The 27,500-nt window shown below is 43.6% G+C and overlaps 2 protein-coding genes across 8 annotated transcripts in view; one reads left to right on the top strand and one right to left on the bottom strand.

The window, feature by feature from the left end:
* Positions 1-27,500, bottom strand: part of LOC135102071 (uncharacterized) — a 107,604-nt gene that overhangs the window by 43,316 nt on the left and 36,788 nt on the right. The gene's annotated exons all lie outside the window — the stretch shown is intronic.
* The window catches only part of LOC135102072 (U7 snRNA-associated Sm-like protein LSm11), a 21,247-nt gene continuing 136 nt past the window's right edge, over positions 6,390-27,500 (top strand). Inside the window, exons 1-5 of the mRNA XM_064006766.1 lie at positions 6,390-6,982; positions 8,567-8,642; positions 9,261-9,376; positions 17,832-17,970; positions 26,501-27,500. The exon at positions 26,501-27,500 is cut by the window's right edge and continues 136 nt beyond it. Coding sequence (XP_063862836.1) covers positions 6,806-6,982; positions 8,567-8,642; positions 9,261-9,376; positions 17,832-17,970; positions 26,501-26,952 — 960 coding nt within the window. The 5' untranslated portion in view covers positions 6,390-6,805 and the 3' untranslated portion in view covers positions 26,953-27,500. The remainder of the gene's footprint in view (positions 6,983-8,566; positions 8,643-9,260; positions 9,377-17,831; positions 17,971-26,500) is intronic.

Genomic DNA, 27,500 nt, shown 5'->3' with positions numbered 1-27,500 from the left:
ACACTACCAATAACACCACCTCCAACAGTACTACCACCATTACTACTAACAACAATAACAACACCAACAACAATAATAAAACGTTTGATTTTTTTTTCATAGCAACAGTAGTAGTAATGACAATAACATCATATATACCACCATTTCTACTGCTAGTCACCATCACCTCCACCACCACCATCACCACGACCACCACATCAACAACAGTAACAAGTGAAGGCATAAGGTGACAATCTTCCTGATTAACTAAAATACATCGCCAGCAAAATCCACGCACGTATCAATGAAATATCCATAAAAAATACACACACAAAACAGTATAAAAGTCAAACAGGTACAAATATTCACGTGAACTCCCACACACACACACAAAAAAAAAAACTTCATCTGTGTGGTAGTACCTGACCCACAATGCTACACACTTCACCATTACTATCACTGCTACAAAACTGAACACTTTTTAAAAACACCCCACAAAGCGTGTTTAATATTTCCTGATCTACACAAGCTCAGTCCCAAGAGTTGCTATGTAGTAGCGGCAGTAGCAAGTGATGCTCTCTCTCTCTCTCTCTCTCTCTCTCTCTCTCTCTCTCTCTCTCTCTCTCTCTCTCTCTCTCTCTCTCTCTCTCCCGAGCGTGGGAGTGAGTTTTAATCAAGTATGCACAGATAAATTATGAGAGAGAGAGAGAGAGAGAGAGAGAGAGAGAGAGAGAGAGAGAGAGAGAGAGAGAGAGAGAGAGAGAGAGAGAGAGAGAGAGAGAGAGAGAGAGAGAGAGAGAGAGAGCGACATTCGTACATCTAGTGTCAGGCTTCTGCTGGATTATTTATCACTCCTGAAACAACGCGGCAAATGTTACTCTAATTTGGTGGCGTCAGGTGTCTGCCACACGTTATCTCCGAGGCCGCGGGTGCAATCTGCCTCCGACGCGCCTGACGCTCGCCACTCGTTACCCAACGCCGACCTTCCCGACACACACGTTACTTCCACCGATCTTCTAATTGTTCCTGCATATTCCAGAGTCTCGGCAATCTACGTGTACTTCCTTCGTGGCAAATCCCTTCATCTTAATATCTCTGCGCTCTAATGTACGGTTTCTGGCACTGATCTGCGGTAATTTTTTTTTCTTTTCTTTGTTATATCACACACGAGTGTGTGATATAACAAATATATCACCTTACCAAGCATCTCTTTCTTGCAGTTTTTTTTTTCAGTTCCTTCTCCTTCTGTACTCTCATCCCCGCTATATTTCTTTCCATGTGGATCAGTTAAATCTTTGTGAAAATCATTGGCTTGCTAGTTTAAATTAACTTCCCTGTAATGTCTCCCACCTGTGTGCACGCCGTGTTTAAAATAATTACTTTTTTTTCTGAAGCGCTTTTATTTATTTGTTTATTTATTTATTTATTTATCTATTTTTTTATGATGAAAGGAATCAAGTTCAAAGCGTAATTTTTTTTTTTTTACATCAAATGACTACTATGAGTTTGGGACTGTCTAGTTCAGAATGCCAATAGGAGATGTATTAGCAATTTCTAAGCTTAGGTAATTAAAATTAGAAACAAGATATGAAAGAGTAGTAGTAGTAGTAGTAGTAGTAGTAGTAGTAATAGTGGTGGTGGTTGTAGTAGTAGTAGTAGTAGTAGTAGTAGTAGTAGTAGTAGTAGTAGTAGTAGTAGTAGTAGTAGTAGTAGTAGTAGTAGAGTAGTAGTAGTAGTGTTGGTGGAAGTCGCAACAGTAGCACTATGAACAGAACTAAAAACACACTAGCGGTGGTGGTGGTGGAGGAGGAGGAGGAGGAGGAGGAGGAGGAGGAGGAGGAGGAGGAGGAGGAGGAGGAGGAGGAGGAGGAGGAGGAGGAGGAGGAGGAGGAGGAGGAGAAGGAGGCGAGGTGATGCTGTAATCCTCACATTCTGCAGCTTTTCTCGGCTTGGCTGCCACCACACGCCAGTAACAATGTCACACACCACCACCACCACCACCACCGCCACCACCACCACCACCACCACTAACCACCGAATGCACCTCTCATCTACTGCCAATCAAGAAACACCAAAGAAACACCAAACTAACATCATTTTAACACGTACCACTCCACGTACCAGCAGCTGCCCACTTCCACTACCACCAGCACCACCACTGCCGCCCACCGCCCACCGCCCACACCCAGCAAGAACACTTCGATAACCGACAACCCACCGAGCCGAGCCCACTTTGCTCACCCCTGGCACCTTCCCAAGCCTGGCGCCACCCACCTGCACCACCACCACCACCGCCATCATTGCCACCACCACAAGTAAGATCAGCACAGCAGCAGCACCATCACCACCACCACTACTACTACTACGACTATTACTACAACTACTACTTCTACTATTACTACTGTGACTGCAACTGCTATGGCTACTACTACTACTACTTTTAACATCACGATCTCCACCATCTCTACTACTGCTACTACTAATCACTACCACAGCCACAATCGCACCACATTTAATAATCATCACCATCAACCTCACCACCACCACCACCACCACCTCCACTATCACCACCGTCATTCAGATATGCACAAAAGATGATTAAGATGAAAAGACTAACATTCGTGAATATGAAAAGTCGTGAATATGAAAGTGGAAAAAAAAAAAAACATCAATGCAATCTACTTTCATGCTATACAGAGAGAGACAAAAACATAAATAAATAAACAGCCATCGTGTCCCACCACTGCAGATAATATTAATGAAAGAAGAAAAAAAGAAGAAAAAAAAACACGTATTTTAATCACATCCAGTTTTATATTACCAGCATATTTTTTTTTTCGCTCTTTGTATGATAAGGTTAGGTTTGTAGTAGTCTGTATCACATGTAATATTGAAAAAAAAAAAAAAAAGTGAGGAGAAAAAGGTGTTTACATCAAACAGGAGTTACCGAGGCCTGAGAGGGGAGCCAGCAGGTAGCCAGCCGCAGCCAGTAGGTATAGGACAGGTGTCGCGTGAAATCACCAGGTGTCGGCGTGTCATCAGAGTAATTAGTTTTATGTACAGGTGTGCTAGACCGTAAATGAAGTGCCTGATTTGGCTTCTCGCGTAATTATGCGCAAATCCAATTAATATTAATGACTTGGACTGATTAATGTTTGATATGATTCCACGATGGTGTCGGAGTGTTTTATCATTAATTCACTCACTTCCACTACCAGTACAGATAGACAGACAGGCAGACAGACAGGAAACACCAACCCCCCCTCCCCAATACCACCACTACCACCACCACCATCACCACTAGTAGCACCGCACGTCACCACCACCAACCTGCATTTCTCGCCCAGACAAACAACTTTCTGGCAGTAACGCTGTCTAAAATTAAGTGACTATTGAGGGCGCGAGATGAGAGAGCTTTAAGAAGAAACACGAATTCTCCACTGAAATACTACTGGCGGTGGTGGCGGTGGTGATGGTGGCGGTGGTCGCCGCTCAGCCCGCCCCGTGCCAGCTGCCGAGACACACAGCTGAGGCGACTTTGATGAAGGGCTTCTTACATATATCAGGCCTTTTTTCTGTATAGATTTCACCGCATCCGTGCTCTCCCATGTCTGAGTGTGTGTGTGTGTGTGTGTGTGTGTATAGTGTAGTGTACAGTAGTAGTAGTAGTAGTAGTAGTAGCAGTAGTAGTAGTATACAAGATTTGCCTTAAGATTGTGCTGTTTTGTTTTCAAATAAACTTTTAATAACCTATACTCTTAAAAATCGTAAATATTCCTTGTACACGTACTTACATAATTACATATGTGAATCTCTCTCTCTCTCTCTCTCTCTCTCTCTCTCTCTCTCTCTCTCTCTCTCTCTCTCTCTCTCTCTCTCACATGTCACGCGTCGCAGCTTATCATGTAATCATCAGGGCCGGGACATTTTCACGCCCTCGCGCATACTCGCACATAATCCCGCGAGGTGTTGTGGCCCAAGAGAGCGGTGTCGTGCGGCGGCGGATTAACTTGTCCCAGGAGGCGGCGGCGCGGTTCCTCGAGGGCGACACCGCTTACTGCCCCAAGGCCCCGAGGCTCAGGGCGGTGAGGAACGGGGTATGCCAGAGTGAGAAGGGCGGGATGGAGTTATGGAAGTGTTTATGGGATGGAAGGAGAGGGAAGAGGGGAGGAAGGGAGAGAGTGAAGGAAAGTAGGGATGGAAAGGAAAATTAGAGAGGGAGGGAAAGGAGGGAAGAGAAGGAAAGGAAAAGACGGAAGTGAGGAAGAGAGTAAAGGAAGACAGCTTGAGTTGTTATGATGCTATTGTTGTTTTTACTACTGTTACTACTACTACTACTAGTTTTCCTTCCCTTTATCATTAACATCATTAGCAATGGTTACGATCATTATCATTTTCCTCCTCCTCCTTCACCACCACCACCTTCACCAACTCCACTGCACCTCCACCACTACCACGGGCACCAACACTCCCACTCCACCCACCCACCAAAATATCGTGAGGCGCACCCATTTATTTTCATCACTCGTAAAATCCTTTATTAATAATGAACGCGTCTCTATCGTGCACTTCACTCCATAAAACACGCGGCGCTGAAGTCAAGGACGAAACACTCTGCCTCGGTTAAAAGTCGTTGATGCTCACACATAAAGCGAACCCAGAGAGATACACGAAGGCTTGGGTGCAAATATTGGCGTGGAGGGAGTTGAGGGAGGGAAGGAAGGAGGATGAGGACGGGAAAGAGACGAAGAAGGATGAGGAGGAATGGGGGTTCTAGGGTAAGGATTTTGTTTATGTATAGGATTATTGTTGGATAGATATACATAGGTTAGGAATAAACATAAGGTAAATAAGTAGTCGTCTCTTTAATTTATTTTTTTTTAGTTTTCTTCTCATTGCGACGCTAAAATGTAGTGAAAGTTCGTTAATCTTCTTTCTTTTCCCTTTCCCTTTTCGTTGGGATGCCAAATTTAGTTGAAATCAGTTAATCTTTTCCTTCTTTTCTTTCCCTTTTCTTCTCTTTGCGATGCCAAAATTTACAAAATGTAGTTAATCTTTTCCCTCTTTCTTATTATTCTCTTCCTCATCCTCGTTCGCTTTTATTATCCAACGTCTTTTATTTAAGACAGTGTAGTAAACTGACAGCCTCGTCTGGGCCAAGAGGTACGGTGCTGCTTGTTGCTTGTTTTGTGCTCCTTCTCCTCCTCCCCTCCTCCTCCACGTCCCCCTGTTCCTCCTCACCTTTCTCTACAACCACTTCTTCTCCTACACAAAAACCAGTAACAAGGCAATAACCCGATAAACAACTAATGTAAAGAGCTGCATTAGTATATAAATATCGAATACTGTCGTATTTATTTTTTTCTGGACCTTACTCCTTTGAACACTGTTAAGAGTGGATCACAAGATATTAAGTAACCTGAAATAATTGCTCAGCTGCCACTGGCCCATAATTTACCTGCAGCAGATGTTAAGGGCAGGGTGTTCACTGCAGAAGTTATTATTATTATTATTATTATTATTATTATTATTATTATTATTATTATCACCATCGTTATCATCCTTATCATCATCATTACTTGGTTCATAGAAGTAAAAACGTGACGTGACGTGACGTGTGTGTGTGTGTGTGTGTGTGTGTGTGTGTGTGTGTGTGTGTGTGTGTGTGTGTGTGTGTGTGTGTGTGTGGCAAGAGAACCAACCAGACGCCGTCAACATTTACAAAAGGGAGCTCTCTCTCTCTCTCTCTCTCTCTCTCTCTCTCTCTCTCTCTCTCTCTCTCTCTCTCTCTCTCTCTCTCTCTCTCTCTCACGAGTATATCAAATTTTCACGTAGTAATAAAGAGAACAACGTCAGACGGAGAGTATTGGATATATATTATTCACTGACGAGTCAAGAAGTTTAAAAAAAAAGGAGAAAAAGAAACAGAGAAGAGAAACACGGTATAGTAATGGCAGGATTTAGAGATCACACCTGGAAGACCAGAAAACACCAAACGATAGCAAACGAGACATGAATATCCAAAAAATTAAAAGATGAATAAATAAATAAATAAATAAATAAATAAATATACATTTGAACGGGAACCTGTTAGCAAGACACGCGATGTTTCATGCTCTGTATTACACTACTACTGCTACTACTACTGCTACTATTACTACTACAAGAAGGAAAATTCTCTTTAGTTCAGTAGTCAAGTAACTAGACTGCCACTTTAAGTCGAGTTAAGATCAAGAGAAAAATTATACGAGAAGCATTGCACAGTTCTCTCTCTCTCTCTCTCTCTCTCTCTCTCTCTCTCTCTCTCTCTCTCTCTCTCTCTCTCTCTCTCTCTCTCTCTCTCTCAGCTCCACTTTAACAAACAAGCCGCGATGAATAATTACAGCACTCGTTTCTGTCTCTGTCTCACCGGTGTCAACATCTTCAGGAATTCATGCAGCATCATTTCCTATGATAACACAACGCATACTACTATTTACAAGGGAGAGGCTGGAATATAGACACACGGAGGAAGAGACAGAAAGTGAGATGGACCTGTGAATGTGTTCCGGGTTTGGATGTTTGAATAATGGGGACAAAAGAACAGGAAGGAAAAGACGAAGTCACCAGAGCAGCGCCGTTGTTAAGCTTGCGACACCTCCAGACACCTTCATCTGCATCATCATTTCCTCTCCTAACAAACGACTCGTGCTTCCGTGTACTAGTAGAAAGCGTGGATCAATAGTGCGGCTAAGAGGGCTGACCGAGAGGGACATTCTACCATTCAAATCACGCGCCATCAGGTTCTCGCGGCGGCCGGCAGGGGCGGCGCCACCTCAGTGTAAACATGGCCAGTCAGGACGAGGAGCTTGATTTTAAGTCGGGGAAATTTAACCCCACCAGAGCCCTTTCCTCCCCTGATGTGCAACTCCCTGACCCTGAGGCCCCGGAGTTCGAGGACCTGTACAAGCTGAGGGACACAGTGCACGGCCAGAACTTCAATGTGGTGCGGGAACTGCCTGGTGTAAGTGACAGGCAGTAGCGGTTGTGGTAGAGGTTTGGTTTGTTTTACTTATGTTATGGTCACGTGATCTGCTGTTGGTTAGTGTCATGAGGTGGTGGTGGTGGTGGTTGTGTTTGTGTTGTGGTTATGTGGATTGTTGTTAGTTATTAGTGTCTGGTGATGTTATTGGTGGTTTGTCTAGTTTTGGTGATGGTGTTCGTTTACTTTTGGTCATATTTTACTCTTTGTTAGTGTTAAAGGGTGGTAGGGGTTGTGATTGTGTTACTTTTAATTACTCTATTTACTTGTGGTTGTTTACTTTGATATGTTGTGGTCACCTGGGTTGTTAGTTGTGAGTAAAGTTGGTCGTGTAGGTACTTGTGGTGTGACTAGTGTTGTGCTGATGCGATGTGTGAGTGGGTGGTGATTGTTGTTGTTTTATGTGTTAAGTTGTAATGGTGAGCAGTGAAGTGGTTTATGGTGTGTGTCACCATTCCTGCTATACTGGAGAGTGATGGTGTGGGTTATCTTTTTTTTTTTTTTTTTTTTGAGGTGCCAATCTCCAAATGTTGCCGACTAAATGTTTCACTGTGGTAGAGCAAGACAAGGAGCAGAGGAACCTGATTTGATGTATCCAGCAGAGTACAGTATGATGCACATCAAGTACTGAATCAGTGTTGCCACTTAGCATTGTGCACCACCCCTGTAATTCACTGGGATGGGTCAAAGTGAAGTACACTGACATACAAGTTAGATAAAAAAAAAAAAAAAATGATATATATATATATATATATATATATATATATATATATATATATATATATATATATATATATATATATATATATATATTCAACACTACTAAAAATTTCTCTTTGCAGCAATACAAATTTGATTCTAACCAAAATTAAGAAGATATTCAACACTGCTAAAACATTTTCTCTGTAGAAGTACATTAATACTGCCCACATTCCACAATAATTATGGTAGTTTAAGATGCACATGTCATCTACAAGTATACACATTATATATTAGTGTGTGATGTTAGAGGAGATCAATGTATAGCCGACAGTGTTGCCTTGGAAGCAGCTAATTACCAAGCTACATGGATATAAGGGACATTGTTTGGGTAAACTGCATCCTTGGCAGCTCAGCTCCTATGTGAGCAGTAGGATAAGGTTATATATGGCTATGTACCACATTATCTGTGTTGTACAATGTATAAATGTCAATAAAGATCCTCACACCAACCAAAACTACTTACAAAAAAGAATATATAGACACAAAACAGTGCAGTACTGCACTCTGGGGCTGGTACGGGTATGCTATGATTGGAGTCATGCTGTCATGATGCAGATGAATTCCTTGCTGATATATTTTTGAAATTATGATTTGATGTACCCACTTTAAGCTTCCTTGAATATTTTATCCTGAAGTTGTGTGATGTACATATCACATTACTACTTATAAATGTTTACTAAGAAGGGTGCAGATGATAAAACTAATTTTAACCATCAACTCATAACTGTAAGTCAATATTTTGTTTTATGCTGCAAAAAGCTGAGTCTCATAATGTATTTCCCTGAGGCTTCCCTCCCCTAACAGGTGCCGGGGCCAGGGGGCATCCCACGGCCAATGGTGCGCCAGCCCCCAGTTGAGCGGCGGTTCACTGCAGAGCAAGGTAACTTGCTATTTCAGTTCTGATGTATTTATAGAAGCTAGACATTTCATACACACCAAGTACAATACACCAATTCAGTACTTACTGCATCACCTGTGTGTTGGGATGATAGTCTTACCTGAAATAGAAAAAGAAAAACAATTAACACTTGTGTAAACATGGCCTCATGACTATGAAATCATTAAATTAGTTAATTTGAGTTCCTCGTAATATTATACAGGAGAGATATTCACCAGTGTGTTTTTGTACAATAAGTAAAATGATGTTCAAATTACATATATTATTACTCAATAATGGTAATCAGGCTTAACTGAAGAAAACCTAAAAGAAAATTGGATTAATTTTGTTGAACAAGAATGTGATGATAAATATTGTAGACTGAATCACAGCTCACTACAATCAACACAAACTTTCAACATGGCCTAGCTACATAATCCTAACACTGACACAGGCCATGACATCTTGGCATTTGGTCATTTTGGTCACTCTGGTAGTAGAAAGTCATTGGAACATTTGATACAGCCTTTGGTCGTGGCTGCTGTGCTCCACTGACAGAAGCACAATGAGCCTTCCATAGCCATGCCCTGCTGCCCTGTCACCCATCAATCCTCCACCCAGGCCTGATACGGGGGAAAGGACCAAAGCGAATGCGGAACGTGATCACCCGCATGGAGGAGATGAAGGGTCCCCTGGCACTTCTCACCCACTGCAGGGACAACTCAGTGCGGGTCAAGGTGAGTGTGGCACTGCTGGCACTACTTCCTGCCTCCTTAAGCCTGTTGTGTTCTGCCTGACAAAGACCACAGGAACCTTGGGTGTTGTTCTGAGTGTTCCAAGGTTTATAGATTACTGCCATTGTTATTCTTAGTGTCTTATCTGTTATTTGAGTTAGCTGGTGTTGAGTTGTGCCTGTCACTTTGTTGAGTGCTGGGCAATGAAGTGTACAAAGGAATGCAAGTGAAATACAGCAAAACATGAAAGCTGTGTGAAACTAATATGATAGGCCTTACATAAAATAATATCCAGCCCCAGGGATATAGTAAATTTCAGTCTCAAAGCTGTATGTGGAGTATATTAAGTTTCATGTATTCTTAAACTGCTGTGTGGGAAAAAAATGAAGGAAGGTTGACTGACTAGATGCCTGATTGATTTCAAGTCACCGCAATGAGGCCATATGGTGCCACGGGGGGAGGGGACCAGAGCCAGGTAGTGTCATGGTGTTAGATGAGAAGTAATGGTATAAAAGTAACTGATGGTGACTGCATCCTGCCACCGAGGGACAGGAGGTGCCATGGGGACCCTCCTGCTGGCGGCCCTGCTGTGTGTGCTGCGGTGCCCTTTAAGTTTATTTTGTGGGAGGGGACTTAATGTTTAAGTAACCTCATCAGGCCATTTACTATTCAGGTTGACTTTTGTGTTAATTGAGTGTTCTAATGAAAACCAATTCTCTACAAAAATTAAGCCACTAAATTGGATCACTTTTATGCCTCGCCTTTGATTTTCTCTGCCAAACCTCAGGAAAGAAGCAAAAGTGACAAGTTTGCTTTGAAATAAGATAAATTTAGAAGATTTTCATTGTTTTGTTGGGTAATGGTGTGACCTTTGCTTATTGGCACACTAAACGTAGAAGCTTCACCAAATGAAATGTTAGACAAAATGACCAAAACTCGACTGAAAGATTTACGAAACTGAGCTGACTCTTGAGTGTTGAGGAGGTGGGGAGGGGGAGATGGTGTGTGTGTGTGTGTGTGTGTGCCTGGGACCCTCGTCAGTGCTTGCCCCCCCACACCACTTACCCCACACCCAGAGGTCAGGAGTCTTCTCGCGAGCACCCACGACCCTTCCCCCCACCACCCCCTCCTCCCCTCGGCCCAAGACCCCTTCAAGGCCTCGGGGACGTGTCACACTCCCAGATATCCACTTCTTGCAGTGTTTCCAGCGTCAGACAGACATGAAGACGGACAACTAATAACCGGGTAGACTGAGACAAACATTTCACTGCAGATTTCCAAAAGGATACTTCAATGTGTGACTTAAAAGCGAAGATAATAAAAAAAAGCGAAAGAATCTCCGTAGTTGTCGCAGTGACGTCAGTGTTGTGTGACGTCAGGGGTCCCACAAGGCTACTGTTAGGGTGGCGGTGGGAGGGGAGGTGGTGAGGAGGAGGAGGAGGAGGAGGAGGAGGAGGAGTGGGTGCTGATGGAGGAGGGAGGAGGAGGAGGAGGAGGAGAGGCCTTGTCAGTGCCAGCAGGGCCGTGGACGGGAAGCGAGCTGTTGACTCATTAATGGAGGAGTGTTGTTATTGTTGTTGTTGTTATTGTTGTTGTTGTTGTTGTTGTTGTTGTTGCTACCGCTGTCATTGTTGTTGTTGTTGTAGGAAATATACATACAGACATACAGACAGGGGGTAGGGGTAATTAGCACTTCCTGGACACGTCTATACTATAAATGCCACCTCTTTATCTCCTTTCCCGCCGATAATGATACGGTAAGCGCTTCTCTAAAAGGCACCACCACCACTACCTCAACCACCAACACCGCCACCACTACAATTACTCATACTACCACCACCACCACCACGAACAGCAAGAACAACACCCAACACCACACCATAAGCTCCACTCCACAGGGTCACTTGCAACACTACACACACACACACACACACACACACACACACACACACACACACACACACACACACACACACACACACACACACCACCACCACCACCATCATCACATCAGGCGCTTTATAAGATAGACGCGAAGGACACTGACAAAATCCCTACCATCATCACCACCATCATCACCACCAACAGGAAGACACGAGCAAGGGTGAAAGTGTCCTAGGAGACTGAGAGAAGGAAGGGAGAAGGAGAGGCGTGGATTCCTGGGAGGCCGTATCCTTCAAAGGCGTGGAGAGAGAGAGAGAGAGAGAGAGAGAGAGAGAGAGAGAGAGAGAGAGAGAGAGAGAGAGAGAGAGAGAGAGAGAGAGAGAGAGAGAGAGAGAGAGAGAGGAACCACAGGGGTGAAGGAAGAGGCGTCGGAGGTGATGAAGTGGAGGTAGAGGAGGAGGAAGAGGAGGGATGTCCTTACAGATGTGGTGGCGGTGGTGGTGGTGAATGAAGGGCGGAGGCAACCACAAGGCACACGGTGGATAGTGTGATGGAGGTAGGGGTGGTTGTGGTGAAGCTGGGGTTTGGTGGGGGTGAGGGGGAGGCTGGCCAGAGTAAGACGGACAAGGAGATGCAAAGAATGAAGGAGGAAGAGGAAGAAGGGTGATGGAGAGGAGAAAGGAGGAAGAGGAAGGATTGAGAGAAGTATGTTGAGGAAGAGAGGGATAAGAAAAAGAAAATGGATAGAGGAAGAGGAAGAGTAAAGCTTAATAAGTATTAGGAAGAGAGGAAAAGGGAAAATAAAGAGAAAGACACGAAGAGAAGAATAATGAAGCAATGAGAGAGAGAGAGAGAGAGAGAGAGAGAGAGAGAGAGAGAGAGAGAGAGAGAGAGAGAGAGAGAGGGAAAAAATGAAGACGTGACAAGAGAAAAAAAAGAACACGTAAAACCAGAGAGGAAAAAGAAAATACACAGATAAAAAAAAATACAGACAATAGATCAATACACCTACTCCTCATAAACTTTTAAATCGAAAACTCAAATTAAATCAAGCCAACCTTTTCCTGCAAATGACAGCACACGAGAAAAAAATAGTCACCCTTAAGGAGTTTGTGAATTAAGAGCTACGGTTCTCAAGTCAAGCTTAATTCAATAAGCTGCTTAATCCTTCTCCTGCTAAAATCATTCCTTAACATTCACTGCAGAAAAAAAAATCATATATATATATATATATATATATATATATATATATATATATATATATATATATATATATATATATATATATATATATATATATATGGACATTGAAAATAAATAATAGGAAGTTAATATTTCGTCATGAGTAATATTTTAATATTTCATAGTAAGAAAAAAGCTGCCAAAAATGTTGTAGGTCATAACAGGAAAAAAATGTTTGAAAAATAAATAATAGGTTATTTTCATCCATTTGAAAACTAATAGTAAAAAAGTACGTTGTTATAAAAAAAATGCCTATAAGTGAAAGGTTAGTGTAGGTAAGCTCTAAAAACAATAAATAAATAAATAAATATATAAATAAATAAATATATATATATATATATATATATATATATATATATATATATATATATATATATATATATATATATATATATATATATATATATATATATATATTGGTGGGTGTTTGTGTGTGTGTGTAGGGGTGTTGATTTCTGCTACTCCTACAACCCCCCCTCCCCCCTACCTGAAGAAGGAGGTCAACAGGTGGGGGCAGCAGGTCAGTGGGTCTTGCTTGTGACTTTCAAGGTCAATTTGGTGACATGACGTGGAATATAAAGTTAGTGTTTGTCAGTGAAGGAAGGTGTGGTTTTGACTGTGTGTGTGTGTGTGTGTGTGTGTGTGTGTGTGTGTGTGTGTGTGTGTGTGTGTGTGTGTGTGTTTCCTTTCTCCTTTGTTTAACTATTCTTCACTAGTCAGTGTCTTTGTGTTCGTTGTTTGTCTGTCTGTCGTTTTCTCCGTGTGTGTGTGTGTGTGTGTGTGTGTGTTTCTCTTTTTGTTCTCTTCTCGTGCAAAGGAGAAATAATGGTCGTGATAGTGCATAGATTGATAGTTTGGGCTCTATCATTAATATTAATATTAATATTATTATTATTATTATTATTATTATCATTATTATTATTAGTAGTAGTAGTAGTAGCAGTAAACGAAGGAAGTCGTAAATAACAAATAAAATGTAGATACTGTGTTTAGATTCTATCAAAACATATTTATTATCTCCTTTTACGTGTCTTTCTCCTTCAATTCACACTCCTTAAATCTCTCTCTCTCTCTCTCTCTCTCTCTCTCTCTCTCTCTCTCTCTCTCTCTCTCTCTCTCTCTCTCTCTCTCTCTCTCCACACTCATCCCCGTCACAATTCCCCAGTCACAGTGACGCGACATTTGAAGCAATCTTGGTGACATTTCTAAATACATCAACTCTCTTCTTTTTTTCTTTCTTTTCTCTCCTTGCCTCCTTGTAATGAGTTATAAGATTTCAAAAGCAGCATTGTCACCCCTGAAAAAGACTGGGCTGGATTCTCTTGTTTTCTATTCCAATTCTCTATCCATCTATTCGTCTATTTATGAAGGAAGTCATGGAGGTGTCAATGGTGAGGCGTGCAGGATCTCGAATGAGGAGGAGGAGGAGGAGAAGGAGGAGGGAAGGGGTGTGAAGGAGAGGGAAGAAGGAGGCAGGCTAAGTAGGTCAGTGGGTAAAGGTTAAAACTCATGCCCCTCAGCGTGTTATGATCCTCTCCCCCCCACTCTCTCTCTCCCCTCTCCCTCCCTCCCTCACTATGGTCCCTCACTCACTCGCCGACAACCTGATCCCAGCGACCTGCACCCTCACCTTGTCATACCTGTCTACACCTGTCCTCCTCAATTTGCCTCCCATCTACACACACACACACACACACACACACACACACACACACACACACACACACACACACACACACACACACACACACACACACACACACACACACACACACACTCTCTCTCTCTCTCTCTCTCTCTCTCTCTCTCTCTCTCTCTCTCTCTCTCCTGCCATGGCCACACGCTCCCACCACGTGAAAATTTCAATCAAAATTTCTCCCTATTGAATGAAGGTTGTCCTGAGAATGTTACTCGCATGCTCGCTCACTCCCTCACTCACTCCTGACTCCCTTGGAGAGAGAGAGAGAGAGAGAGAGAGAGAGAGAGAGAGAGAGAGAGAGAGGCAATTATTTCCGCTGAGTCAGCTGAAAACGACGCAGTGTTTCGAGACAGTCTGCTGCGTGACGAGACTGCTTCGCCCCAAACTCTCGCAGCTTCTCGTGTTTCAATGGGCCGTTGCATAAGGGAGCATGATTGGTACTGACTTTTGGTTATGCTTCTTGTGCTAGTGATCGTGGTGCTCTCCTGATGCACTGACAATGATATAAAGGCGGTATTATTGCATTAGGACTTCACTCACTCACTCGCTCAGACTTTACTTAGTCACTCATTCGCTCACTCAGTTCATCTCTATAGCTTTGAGCGTTCATGAGACGCTTTGGTTTACGAGTCTTTTTTTCTTTTTTTAATCTATCAACGTTGGAACGCCTGATCGCGTCACCTCTTACGTGATTGGTTATTGCCAGCAGTGTGTCATGCGGTGATTGGTCGCTACTACCACCACCACTACCACTATGAGATATGATGACCTTTCACTCTTGTATTGCGCTTTTACGGTATAGGAAGGAGTGGGGGAGGTGATATGTAAAATACCGTGCTTTTGTGTATGTATGAACTTGAAAAGGTGTGCATATGTAAAGTAGAGGCTTTGGGGTAAGATAGAGGTGTAAATATTGAAGTGTAGATAGATAGAGCAGGTGTGGGCCATGAGTGTGTTGTAAGGGGAGCTTCTGTGGGGTGTGTATTGTGCTTAAGTGTACGTAATGGGACTTGAGGGTCGGAAGGCGGGGTGTGAATGTGTAAAAAGTGTGCATGAATGTTTAAGTGTGTGTAAGTGCAGACAAAACATGAGTTAGATAGAGGCGTGCAAGCGGAGGGTAAGAAAGAATGTGCGTGTGTGAAGTAGTAGTAATGGTAGTAGTAGTAGTAGTAGTAGTAGTAGTAGTAGTAGTAGTAGTAGTAGAAAAAGAAGAGTAGTAGTAGTAGTAGTAGTAGTAGAGATAAAAATAATATCAAAGCAAAAAAATATATACATTAAACTTTCTAGATACTAACTAAAAAAAAAACAATAAAAGAAGTAATAAGTTTTTAAAATTATTATTATTATTATTATTATTATTATTATTATTATTATTATTATTATTAGTAGTAGTAGTAGTAGTAGCAGCAGTAGTAGTAGTGTTGGTGGTTAATGGTTGTGGTGGTGGTAATTATGGTAGAAATAGTATTATTGGTAATAGTAGGTGGTAATGGTGGTGATGGTGGTGGTGGCGGCGTGTGGGTGTGTAGGGGCGTGGGTGTAGTGAAATGGGGGTCACACCTCTTTTTTCTTGATCGACAGAGACATTTGTATTGTCCTTTGATAGTGACCTTAACCCGCATCATTACGTCAACAAGGCGCAGACCAATCACGGACCAGGTGTTGACAGACGACGGTGTGACGTGATGCTACTGCCACCACCACCATCACTACCACTACCACCACCACCACAACCACCACCACAACCACCACTACTACTACTACTACTACTACTACTACTACTACTACTAATAATAATAATAATAATAATAATATTACTACTACTACTACTGCTGCTGCTGCTGCTGCTGCTGCTGCTGATGCTGCTGCTGTTGCTGTTGTTGCTGCTACTATTGCTATTACCACCAGTACACTCATGGGTTTATTACAGCTAACATAAATGGAGGAAGAAGTGACGGCAATAGTAGTAGTAGTAGTAGTAGTAGTAGTAGTAGTAGTAGTAGTAGTAGTTGCAGTAGTAGTATAAGATTAATGATGGCAATAACAACAACCACCACAATAACAACCACAACAGCAGAAACAACTAATAACAATAACAAGAACATCCAGGTATACTCATAATAATACATAAAAAAAAAAAAACCATGCCCTCATCTACTTTACGTAATAGCCCTTCCCTCTCCCTCCCCCATATACACTCAACTCTTCCTCCTCATCCATTTCTCCATTTCCTTCCTTCCCCTCCATCCGACACTGTTCCTTCTCTTCCACTCCTCTCCATCTAACCTTTTACTCTTGCTTCCCATACGCTTCCCTCCCTTCCTCTTCCTCCTTCTCCTCCTCCCTACCTTCCCTCTCTTCTAGCCTATTCTACTCCAAAGTTTCCTCCACGTCTTTCCTAATCAGGAGGTGGGGGAGGGGAGGGGGTATGCCTTTCCAGAGGTCTTTTCGTTTAGTGCAGTCTGTGGTTTCCCCGGAAGTAGCGACTCTACTCCTCCTCCTCCTCCTCCTCCTCCTTCTTTTCTCATTCGTATTTCTTTCTTCCTTCTTCATTCTGCCTTGCCTCCAATTTTTGTTTTATCGTCCTGTACTCCGCATTCTCCTCTCCTTTTCCTCGTCTTTTGTTCGTCATGGCAACCCTCTTCTCTTTCTCTCTCCTTCCTTCCTTCCCTCCTTCCTTCCTTCCTTCCCTCCTCCTCCTCCTCCTCCTGAGCCGCCATGACAGTTTACACCCTCGGTAACCATGACAACATAACCAGACCCTCACTCCTTCCCTCCCTCCTACCCACCACCCTTCCTCCTTCCCCTCCTCCTCCTGCCGCGGCCGCTGACTCAGTGTTGGAGAAATCTGATGTGGAGGGCATGAGAGGCAAGGCCGAGGTTACCTGGTGGTGGCGGTGCTGGTGACAAAGGGCAATGGTGGTGATACTGTATACACCTTTCCCTCTCTGTGTTTCCCTCCTGCCTGTCATTTTTCCTGACTTTTTTTTCCCCTTTTCCTCCTCCTCCTCTTCCTCCTCTTCCCGTCCTCTCTTTCTCTCTCTTTCCTCGCCGCCTCTTTTTTCTCTGTGCAGTTTCACCATCTTTCCTCACGCAGTCACACCCTAACCCTTTTCCCTTTTTTTGTTCTCTTCCCTCCCAAGGCTTTGTTAGGTTAGCGAAGTTTGGGTAGGTTAGGTTATGGTTATGGTACGGTATGATGCGTTTTGTGAAGTTATAATGTGTTTTGCATGTTATGTTGAATTTGGTTATTTAATCTGATGCACTGTAACTTATTATATCGCTACCTAACCTAGTCTAACCTTATTTAACGTAACCTAATCTGACTTTTCCAAACCTAGTCTAGTCCAGCATAACCTGAACTCACCAAAACTAACCTAACCCAAACCAACCTTAGCCATCACAAAATCACTAAGAAAGTTTAACCTCCACATGAGCCGTCACATACTGACTCCATCCCTTATACTCACATTACATCAGACACTGCATTACATCACCACCTCTTAAGAACCTAACCAACATCAACCGCTCCTTGTCCCCCTTACGTTCCTTTGTGCCACCATTACCCATCGCCTCATCCCTATTCGTGTTTTTAGTGCTAACATAAGTGTCCTATCGCTCCTCCCCCGGCAGGTGTACACGAGGAACCACAGCGAGGTGCGTGGCGTGCTGACAGGGTACGTGGTGGCCTTTGACAAACACTGGAACCTGGCGCTCAGGGACGTGGACGAGGTGTTTCAGAAGAGGCTGCGCTGCAAGGCCCCGGCATTCGGTAGGTGAACAGGAAGGAAGAGAGAGAGAGAGAGAGAGAGAGAGAGAGAGAGAGAGAGAGAGAGAGAGAGAGAGAGAGAGAGAGAGAGAGAGAGAGAGAGAGAGAGAGAGAGAGAGAGAGAGAGAGAGAGAGAGAGAGAGAGAGAGAGAGAGAGAGAGATTTTTCAGAGTTACATGTTACGAGTTTAAAATTTTTCGGCCTGTTCTTTCTCTATTCCCTACACACACACACACACACACACACACACACACACACACACACACACACACACACACACACACACACACACACACACACACAAATCTCTTTCACCCTCAACCTTAACCCCCCTCCCTCCGTCCCTCTCCCTAATATCCCCGTTCCCCCCCTCCCTATCCCCCATTACTACGCCGCGAATTTCACCATTTCACCTGTGACCGGAACCATACTTAGGTAGAGCGGACGGCAGGTAAATTAGATAGTACCCCCCTCAACCTCCCCAACACACCTGTAATTAAGCACTATATCTCACTTAGAGTCACTCCAGATTATATTTGCGTATAATCCACGGACGTCCCATATTTTTCTCGGTCCAATAAATAGCAAATTAAACCTTCTTCATCACGGTGCAGGTAATATTCGGCTAATTAGCGTGGCCAAAAATGACGCACCTTAATTTAAAGAGTGATTGGTGAATGTGTGTGAGAGAGAGAGAGAGAGAGAGAGAGAGAGAGAGAGAGAGAGAGAGAGAGAGAGAGAGAGAGAGAGAGAGAGAGAGAGATTTAAATTACGTGCTATATTGCTATACCAGTGTAGAGCTACAATATTCATATTTTGGCTGGAGAAGGAAGAAAAAGGAAGAGGAGGACAAGGACGAGAGAGAGAGAGAGAGAGAGAGAGAGAGAGAGAGAGAGAGAGAGAGAGAGAGAGAGAGAGAGAGAGAGAATGGAGACAGACGAAAAAAAAATAAAATAAAATAAAGTAGCATGAACAGGAAAAGGAATAAAGAAGAAGAAGAAGACGAAGGAGCAGGAGGTAGAGGTGGAAGAGGACGAGGTGGAGGAGAAGGGGGAGTAATGAAAGTAAAGGAGGGAATATGACCTCCACCTTGAGCTTCGAATGCGTGGAAGTGGGTCAAGAACAACACACAGGTAACTCCCTCCCACTTCCACTCTTCCACTCCCTCTCCCTCTCCCTCTCTCTCTCTCTCTCTCTCTCTCTCTCTCTCTCTCTCTCTCTCTCTCTCTCCTCCTCCTCCTCCTCCTCCTCCTCCTCCCCCTAAATCGTGTGTCCTTTAGTCGCAACACTTTCTAACTCGTCCGAACCTTTAGGGAGTCTGCGGAGGAGGCGTGTGTGTGTCAAATCCCTAATAAGATGTGTGTGTGTGTGTGTCTGTGTGTGTGTGTGTGTGTGTGTGTGTGTGTGTTTCGTCTTGATACTGAGTTAGTCCTACCAAAAAGAAGAAGAAAAGAACGAGGCCATTGGGAAGAGTTTAAAAATGGGGGTATTAAAAGGTGTGTGTGTGTGTGTGTGTGTGTGTGTGTGTGTGTGTGTGTGTGTGTGTGTGTGTGTGTGTGAAGGGGAAGACAAGACAGGCTCAAGGCGGTTTATTCATAATGATTCTCTCTCTCTCTCTCTCTCTCTCTCTCTCTCTCTCTCTCTCTCTCTCTCTCTCTCTCTCTCTCTCTCTCTCTCTCTCGTCATGACTAACTCTTTCTCTTTCCCTCCTATCCCTTCATACACCTTTATTCGTTCATCCATTCATTCCTTCTTGCTTTCCTACCATTCCTTCATCTCTCTCTCTCTCTCTCTCTCTCTCTCTCTCTCTCTCTCTCTCTCTCTCTCTCTCTCTCTCTCTCTCTCTCTCCCCTCCCCACCTCGCTCGCTTCACTCTCAGCACAAGGGGAGAGAAGGTCGGCATTATCTCCTTAATTACAAGACGAACCTGTTTAATTATGTAGTAGATAATAACCCTAATGAAGGATAATTGGCCTACGGGGTTAACAGTGACGTCACCGATGTGTATTTTCGGACCTCAAGTGTCGTTAGGATAAGGCTTTACTTTTGGGTTGCTCTGCTCTGCTCTGTCTGTCTACCCGTCTGTTGGTCTCTCTGGTACAAGTGTCGAGTATCGGATTCTGAAACGCTAAGGTATCTCTCTCTCTCTCTCTCTCTCTCTCTCTCTCTCTCTCTCTCTCTCTCTCTCTTGAGGGTCTGGAATTGTTTATGCTCTCAGTAGAATCATTGAAACGCACTTCGCAATCGCAGTAAACGCTTAGAGCTGCTTTCAAAGGCCACTGGGATGATTAGCCGGGGTTCTCATGGGTGTTTTTTTTTCTTTTTCTCTCATTGAGGGTGTGGAATTCTGGTTATACTGACTAGAATCAAGGACAGTCTTGGAAATCATATTAACTTCCACTATAGTCTTAAAAAGTATTGGCGTTAAAAAGACGAAACCTTTAAGAACGTTACTCCCAAACCTCATTTCCTGTTTAATTTACTTTCCTTCCCCTTTTTTAAGTAAGTCCAATCCCTTCCACACGTGTCCCTTCAACCCCCTTGTCCCCATCACCACCCTTCCCCCTGCCATACATTCACCCCTTCAGCCATACAGTCCTTTGATAACTCACAGGAAGCTGCTGTTCACCACTATACATCACCATTATCCTTCACCATCACTCACTTCCACCACCACCATATATATATATATATATATATATATATATATATATATATATATATATATATATATATATATATATATATATATATATATATATATATATATATATATATATATATATATATATATATATATATATATATATATATATATATATATATTATATAGAGTACTGTCGCCACCACCATCACTACCATCATCACCATCACTACCACTGGAACATCGATGGAGAGAGAGAGAGAGAGAGAGAGAGAGAGAGAGAGAGAGAGAGAGAGAGAGAGAGAGAGAGAGAGAGAGAGAGAGAGAGAGAGACTATGCATCACCATCCATACAAAGTCACCACCGTCACTAAATACTCTCGAGGCAACCATCTATTCACCACCACCATCAGCACCACCACCACCACCACCACCACCACCACCACCATCCAAACAGTCGTCATGAGCCTTTTCGGGAAGCGCGCGTCTGATGATTACTATGATCGACAGAATGGAGATAAAGAGGCGACACTTACCTACATAGACGTGTCCAGGAAGTGCTAATTACTTCCTCCCCACGTATGTATGTATGTGTCTGTGTGAAACGATCGATCTATCTATTTATCTCCTGAGTGTGTTTGAAACTATCTATCTATCTATCTGTGTGTGTGTGTGTGTGTGTGTGTGTGTGTGTGTGTGTGTGTGTGTGTGTGCGAAAGGTATACGAGACTTTTATATAAGCAAATACAAATGGATTAGAGGGATGACTGTGCATTCCCAATACGAAGAAGTGTTAACAAAGGGACGTAAGTGGTGTTTGATTCTTATGAAGATGTGTAAAAAATGACCAGAATTTTAATTTTTTTTACATTGAAAATTAAATATATAATAATAGACACGATGATTCACACACACACACACACACACACACACACACACACACACACACACACACACACACAGGGATGCACATGTCCACACAACAAAACGCCACGATAAAGAAAAATGAGAACGGATAAAAAAATATATATATGAATAAAAAAAAGAATAGATATATATACATATTCATGTCTCAGATAATATGCTAATAAGACGAGGTAGGAAGAGATATATGTGTGTGTCTGTGTGTGTGTGTGTGTGTGTGTGTGTGTGTGTGTGTGTGTGTGTGTGTGTGTGTGTGTGTGTGTAGTCTTTTTTGTTCTTTTTCTTAGTTCTTTCCGTTACTGTGCTACTGAAGAACAAAGTGAACAGTATAAAAAGGGAAAAAAGGGAGAAAATAACGTATGAGTGAACGGAATAATTGATGTGTTCTTCAGACCATTAATTTCGTCCTTCAAGTGCAAGGGAAAGACAGACGTGTGGGGAGGAGGAGGAGGAGAGGGAAAGAGGGGGTTGGAGGGAAGAGGAGGGAGTGCTTGTCCTCGTTTTTAAGGGGCGTAGGAGGAGGAGGAGGAAGCGTTTGTGTTGTTTATTATTAATCATTATAGTTGTAGTAGTAGCAGTAGTAGTAGTAGTAATAGAAGCAGTAGTAGTAGTAGTAGTAGTAGTAGTAGTAGTAGTAGTAGTAGTAGTAGTAGAGGGTGGTGTTGTTATTGTTGTTGTTGGTAGTGTGGTATGGTGTGGTGCGGTGTGGTGGTGGTGGTGGTGGTGGTGGTGGTGGCGGCAAACAGTGGGGATATAAACAAAAATTGCGTCCTCCTTCTCTTAACTCAGAGAGGAGGAGGAGGAGGAGGAGGAGGAGCGAGAGAGAGAGAGAGAGAGAGAGAGAGAGAGAGAGAGAGAGAGAGAGAGAGAGAGAGAGAGAGAGAGAAAATTAAACACACCAAAGAACAATAACTAAACAGAACACCTAACTCTGTAACATTCAAACATCAAAACACAACACAACAAACTCATCCCCGTTCCTTCTCCTTTACTCCCCAACCGCACCCCATCCTCACCCCAAGACACCCTGCTGATGGAGATGGATGGCTGGATGGTTTTTTGGGGTGGTGGTGGGGGGAAGAGAGTGAAGCGTGGATGGGCGGGGGAGACCTGAGGCGCCCCAATCGCAAAAGGGAGGGACTGAAGTGACAATCCTTTGGCCCTGAACGTATGAAATGGGTGAAAAATGGCAAGATTTCACCGTGTCTATGAATGTTACAATGACAAGAAACAACGCGGAGGAGGAGGAGGAGGAGGAGGAGGAGGAGGTGTGAGAGTGAAAGCTAGTATTGGGAGGTGGGGGGAGGTGTTTTCGTACAAGGTTTACCTGTGGGACGCTCGAAACCTTTCATTCACTTACTCATTCACTCATTCACACTCCCTCGCTCTTTTTCACTCACTCTCACTCTCTTACTCTCATTCACTCCATATTTCTTACTAGCCTACTCTGAGTCATTCCCACTCGTTCATTCTTCTTCAGTCGCTCTCACTCACCTGGTCTCATTCACTCCCTTCCCTCTTTTTCACTCGCTCTCACTGTATTACGTACTCTGATTCTCTTACTCACTGGCTCTTTTTCACTCCCTCTTGCTCTTCTGCTCTGATTCACTTTCACTTCCTGGCTTATTTTTATTCACTATTTCTATTTTTTTGTTTCACTGGCTCAATCTTTCATCCACTTACTCATTCTTTTTTTCTTTTTCCGTGCTGTTTTTTACTTCCAGTTTTTAATTTCATTCTTTAATTAATTCATTCACTCTCATTTTTTTTTCATATGGTCTTTTTAGCTACAGGTCTTACTTCACCATAACTCACTTTCATTCACTCTCACTCACTCACTCACCCTACACACCAGTCTACGTAGCTTTCACCTTCACGCTGTCTCACTTTCACTCACTCATTTTCACTCTGCTCTCCTTTCCACCAGCTTTCACTTTTACTAAGCTAACCTTTTTACCTCCCTGACTCCCTCCCTCCATGCTTGCCTCACTTTCTCTCACTTTCCTAGACTTGCACTCTCACTCACTCACAGTCCACTCTTCTGAAATATTTAATCGAATTTACAATTACCATTTTTTACTTGCTTTTTTTCTCGTGGCAGTAAGAGTTAATAATTGCCGCGACGCGAGGAGGGGAGGAAAGGGAGAGGGAGAGGGGAAGGGAGAGTTGGGGGGGAGTGAGGGAGAGGAGAAAACTTTGCTCCACCGCCAAGAGTTTCTCCCTGAGGCCAAGGCTTGACCCTCCTGGTGGTGGTGGTGGTGGTGGTGGCGGTGGTTGCTGCGGGCTGATGTAAGCTTTGTTTGTTCCTCTCCTTTCCTCCTCTTACTCTTTCTTCCTTCTCCTTTCTTTCCTTCTTTGTCGTCTTTCCTTCTTCTTCTTCTTCGTCTTCGTCTTACTTTCTCTTCTCCTTCCTCGTCTTTGCACGTGTTTATATTTTAAGTCTCTCCTCTTTTCTCTCTTCATCTTTTCCTGTATCCTTACTTTTTCAACTTAACCATCTCTCTCTCTCTCTCTCTCTCTCTCTCTCTCTCTCTCTCTCTCTCTCTCTCTCTCTCTCTCTCTCTCTCTCTCTCATACAAATCCAACCTCCACACCGTCACCCTCTTCATTCCTTCACCATCTCCCCCACCACCACCATCACCCGTGGCCTCCCTTCCCTGATTACATCTCCGTGGGGCACCTGGACGGAAAAACACCTGTAGGCGGCTCATTACCTCCCTCAGTTACATCTACAACACCTCTCTCTCTCTCTCTCTCTCTCTCTCTCTCTCTCTCTCTCTCTCTCTCTCTCTCTCTCTCTCTCTCTCTCTCTTTGTCGCCCACTCGTAGCTACACGGTTCTTGCCTCTCTCTCCTTCTCTGTCGCTGGAGTGTAGAGAGAGAGAGAGAGAGAGAGAGAGAGAGAGAGAGAGAGAGAGAGAGAGAGAGAGAGAGAGAGAGAGAGAGAGAGAGAGGAAGGGAGGAAGGGGAAGGGGGAGGTTCAGACTAGGTTGCAAGAGGGCGGAGGGTGAATGTAGGCCAAGACCGCCAAGCCTCGCCACCAAGTTCACTATCACTGTGTCAAGGAGGACGTCATCACCATCACCACCACCACTACCGCCACTGTCATCACCATTCACTATTACACGCCGTGCTGACATTCCATATGCATTTTCCTTTTGTATTAGTTATGCTGTTGTTTGTGGTGCTGTGCTACTCTTGTTTCAGTCCGTGCGTTCTCTGGAGTTGCTATCACTGTCACCATTACTGCCCTCTCTTTGGTAACTTAACTATTATTATTATTTATTTATTATTTTTTTTTCGGTCTTCCTCACTTCCTCACTCACTCCCTGGTTGCCTTGTCCTACTCATCGTCACCTCCTCCTCCTCCTCCTCCTCCTCCTCGTCTTCACTCACTCAGTCGGTTTTCTTCCTGTTTTATACCAGAGCAAATTATGCTGAATAAAAACGATACTTTGTAACAAATATTATAACCACAACTACTACCATTACAAACACCACCATCACCACCAACTTGATAGACTTTCACTGCTCTCCTCCTCCCTCCTCTCTCTCCACTCTTTCTCCTTCATTATCTTCTTTTTCATCCTCCTCTTCTTCCTCCACCATGCTGAATGAGTGTGAACGTGTGTTTGTGCACGTACCTGATGGTATGTGTGTGTGTGTGTGTGTGTGTGTGTGTGTGTGTGTGTGTGTGTGTGTGTGTGTGTGTGTGTGTGTGAGAGAGAGAGAGAGAGAGAGAGAGAGAGAGAGAGAGAGAGAGAGAGAGAGAGAGAGAGAGAGAGAGAGAGAGAGAGAGAGAGAGAGAGAGAGTGTGTGTGTGTATGTGTGCGTGTCTGTGCAAATTTAGGTGTATATGTTATCGGTACCTGGGACGTGTATGTATGTATGTATGTATGTATGTATGTATGTATGTATGTATGTATGAATGTATGTATATATGATGTATGATGCTTGGTGATGTGTACTGAATGTGTGTGTGTGTGTGTGTGTGTGTGTGTGTGTGTGTGTGTGTGTGTGTGTGTGTGTGTGTGTGTGTGTGTGTGTGTGTGTGTGTGTGTGTGTGTGTGTGTGTGTGTGTGTGTGTGTGTGTGTGTGTGCTGTCCTTTGACTACCAAAAATGCACACACAAAAGTAAAGCTAACGGTAAAGAAGGGAGAATGAAAGAGAGCGAAAGAAAGAAAAAAAGAGAAAGAAAGAAAGGAAGAAAAGATTTAAAACTATCAATAGAAAGAATTAAAGAGAAGAAAAAGAAAGTGGCAGACATAAGATAAGACCAGAATAACTTTACCATCCATATTAAAGAGAAAGAAAGAAAGAAAGAAAGAAAAAGATAAATGTCAGCAATGATCATATTAACACCAATACTAATGTCCTATATGTTAATGCGTCACAGGTAAAACCTTAACCTTTGACCCGAGAGAGAGAGAGAGAGAGAGAGAGAGAGAGAGAGAGAGAGAGAGAGAGAGAGAGAGAGAGAGAGAGAGAGAGAGAGAGAGAGAGAGAGAGAGAGAGAGAGAGAGAGAGAGAGAAAAGTACATGCACATAAATGAACTGGAAACATCTGGAGTAAAGGTCAGGGAGTACCCAGCCACGCCCCTTTATGAGAGAGAGAGAGAGAGAGAGAGAGAGAGAGAGAGAGAGAGAGAGAGAGAGAGAGAGAGAGAGAGAGAGAGAGAGAGAGAGAGAGAGAGAGAGAATTAATTTTCAGATCAACTAGTAACTTTGTCTTGGCAAAAAGAAAAACTAAGGGGGAGCAACAAAAACGAGACAATTTCAACAGAGCACAAGAAAACGGTTCGATCTCAGCTGTTGTGTGTGTCATGATTGGTTTATTAGGTACCTACACTTTTTTTGATAATCCCCCCTCTCTCTCTCTCTCTCTCTCTCTCTCTCTCTCTCTCTCTCTCTCTCTCTCTCTCTCTCTCTCTCTCTCTCTATCACTCACGCATCTGTTCCTCCTGCAGGTGACGTCAGCGGATACGTGCAGGTGGGTGACCTAAGCATCCGTGACTCACTTGATAACACGGACACGAGCTCGGACGAGGAACTCACAGGAGGAAGAGGGGCAGTAGGAGCGGTAGGAGGAGGCGCGAGAGGAAGAGGAGGAGGAAGAAGGGAGGAGAAGCGCAGAGTGATAGGTGGGTATGAAGCAATGGAGGCTGTAGCGAGGAAATCAGTGCAAGTCTCCAGGAATCCAGGTACAAGCGAGGCACAGGACGCCCGCCGCCTCGCCCTCGGGTCTGGTTCCGAAAGGCGTGAGGAAGGAAAGGAGGGGAAGGTTGAAGAGGAGGAAGAGCAGAATGAGATGAAGAAGAGGGTAAGAAAGAGGAAGAAAAGGGAGATAAGGAAGAGGCATGTCAACCAATTGTTCGTCCGTGGTGAGAATGTGGTGCTGATCTCTGTGATGAAGCCGTGAGTCACCACTACTGCCTTCTACTGCTACTGTTACTGCCTTCACCACCACCAGCATCACTGAATCTCCTACGTATATCTTATGTGCTGTGATAAAACCCCCTGATCATACTCACGATAAAACTGTTCCTATGTATACTGCTTACACACACACATACACACACACACACACACACACACAAGCAAATGTAAACGTGAAGCCAGTCTGCCTAAACCGTAACCTGTTAATTTGTTTCTCCTCGCACGAACGCCAGTAGTGCTCTCCTCCTCCTCCTCCTCCTCCTCCTCCTCACGCCCAAGAGACGCCAGGGAACGTGAGGGAACGTGCATGTCCACACTCCCCCCTGCGGCCACTCTCAGCGAGGGCCGTGGCAGGTCAGTCACCCACGTAAAGAGGACAAGAGAGAAAAGAAAAATAAAGAAAAAAAAAATCCGTGTCCTTTTTTCAAGAGTTTATAATGAGGTGACTTCTGAAGTGGATAATTTGTTTGTAGATGCCTGTTTGTCTTCCTTCGGTGGTGTACAAAGCAGGTGTGGAGTTTTTTTTTTAAT

Source organism: Scylla paramamosain, chromosome 7 (assembly GCF_035594125.1).
Source record: "Scylla paramamosain isolate STU-SP2022 chromosome 7, ASM3559412v1, whole genome shotgun sequence".
Taxonomy (NCBI): domain Eukaryota; kingdom Metazoa; phylum Arthropoda; class Malacostraca; order Decapoda; family Portunidae; genus Scylla; species Scylla paramamosain.
This window is presented reverse-complemented; position numbering and strand designations above follow the sequence as displayed.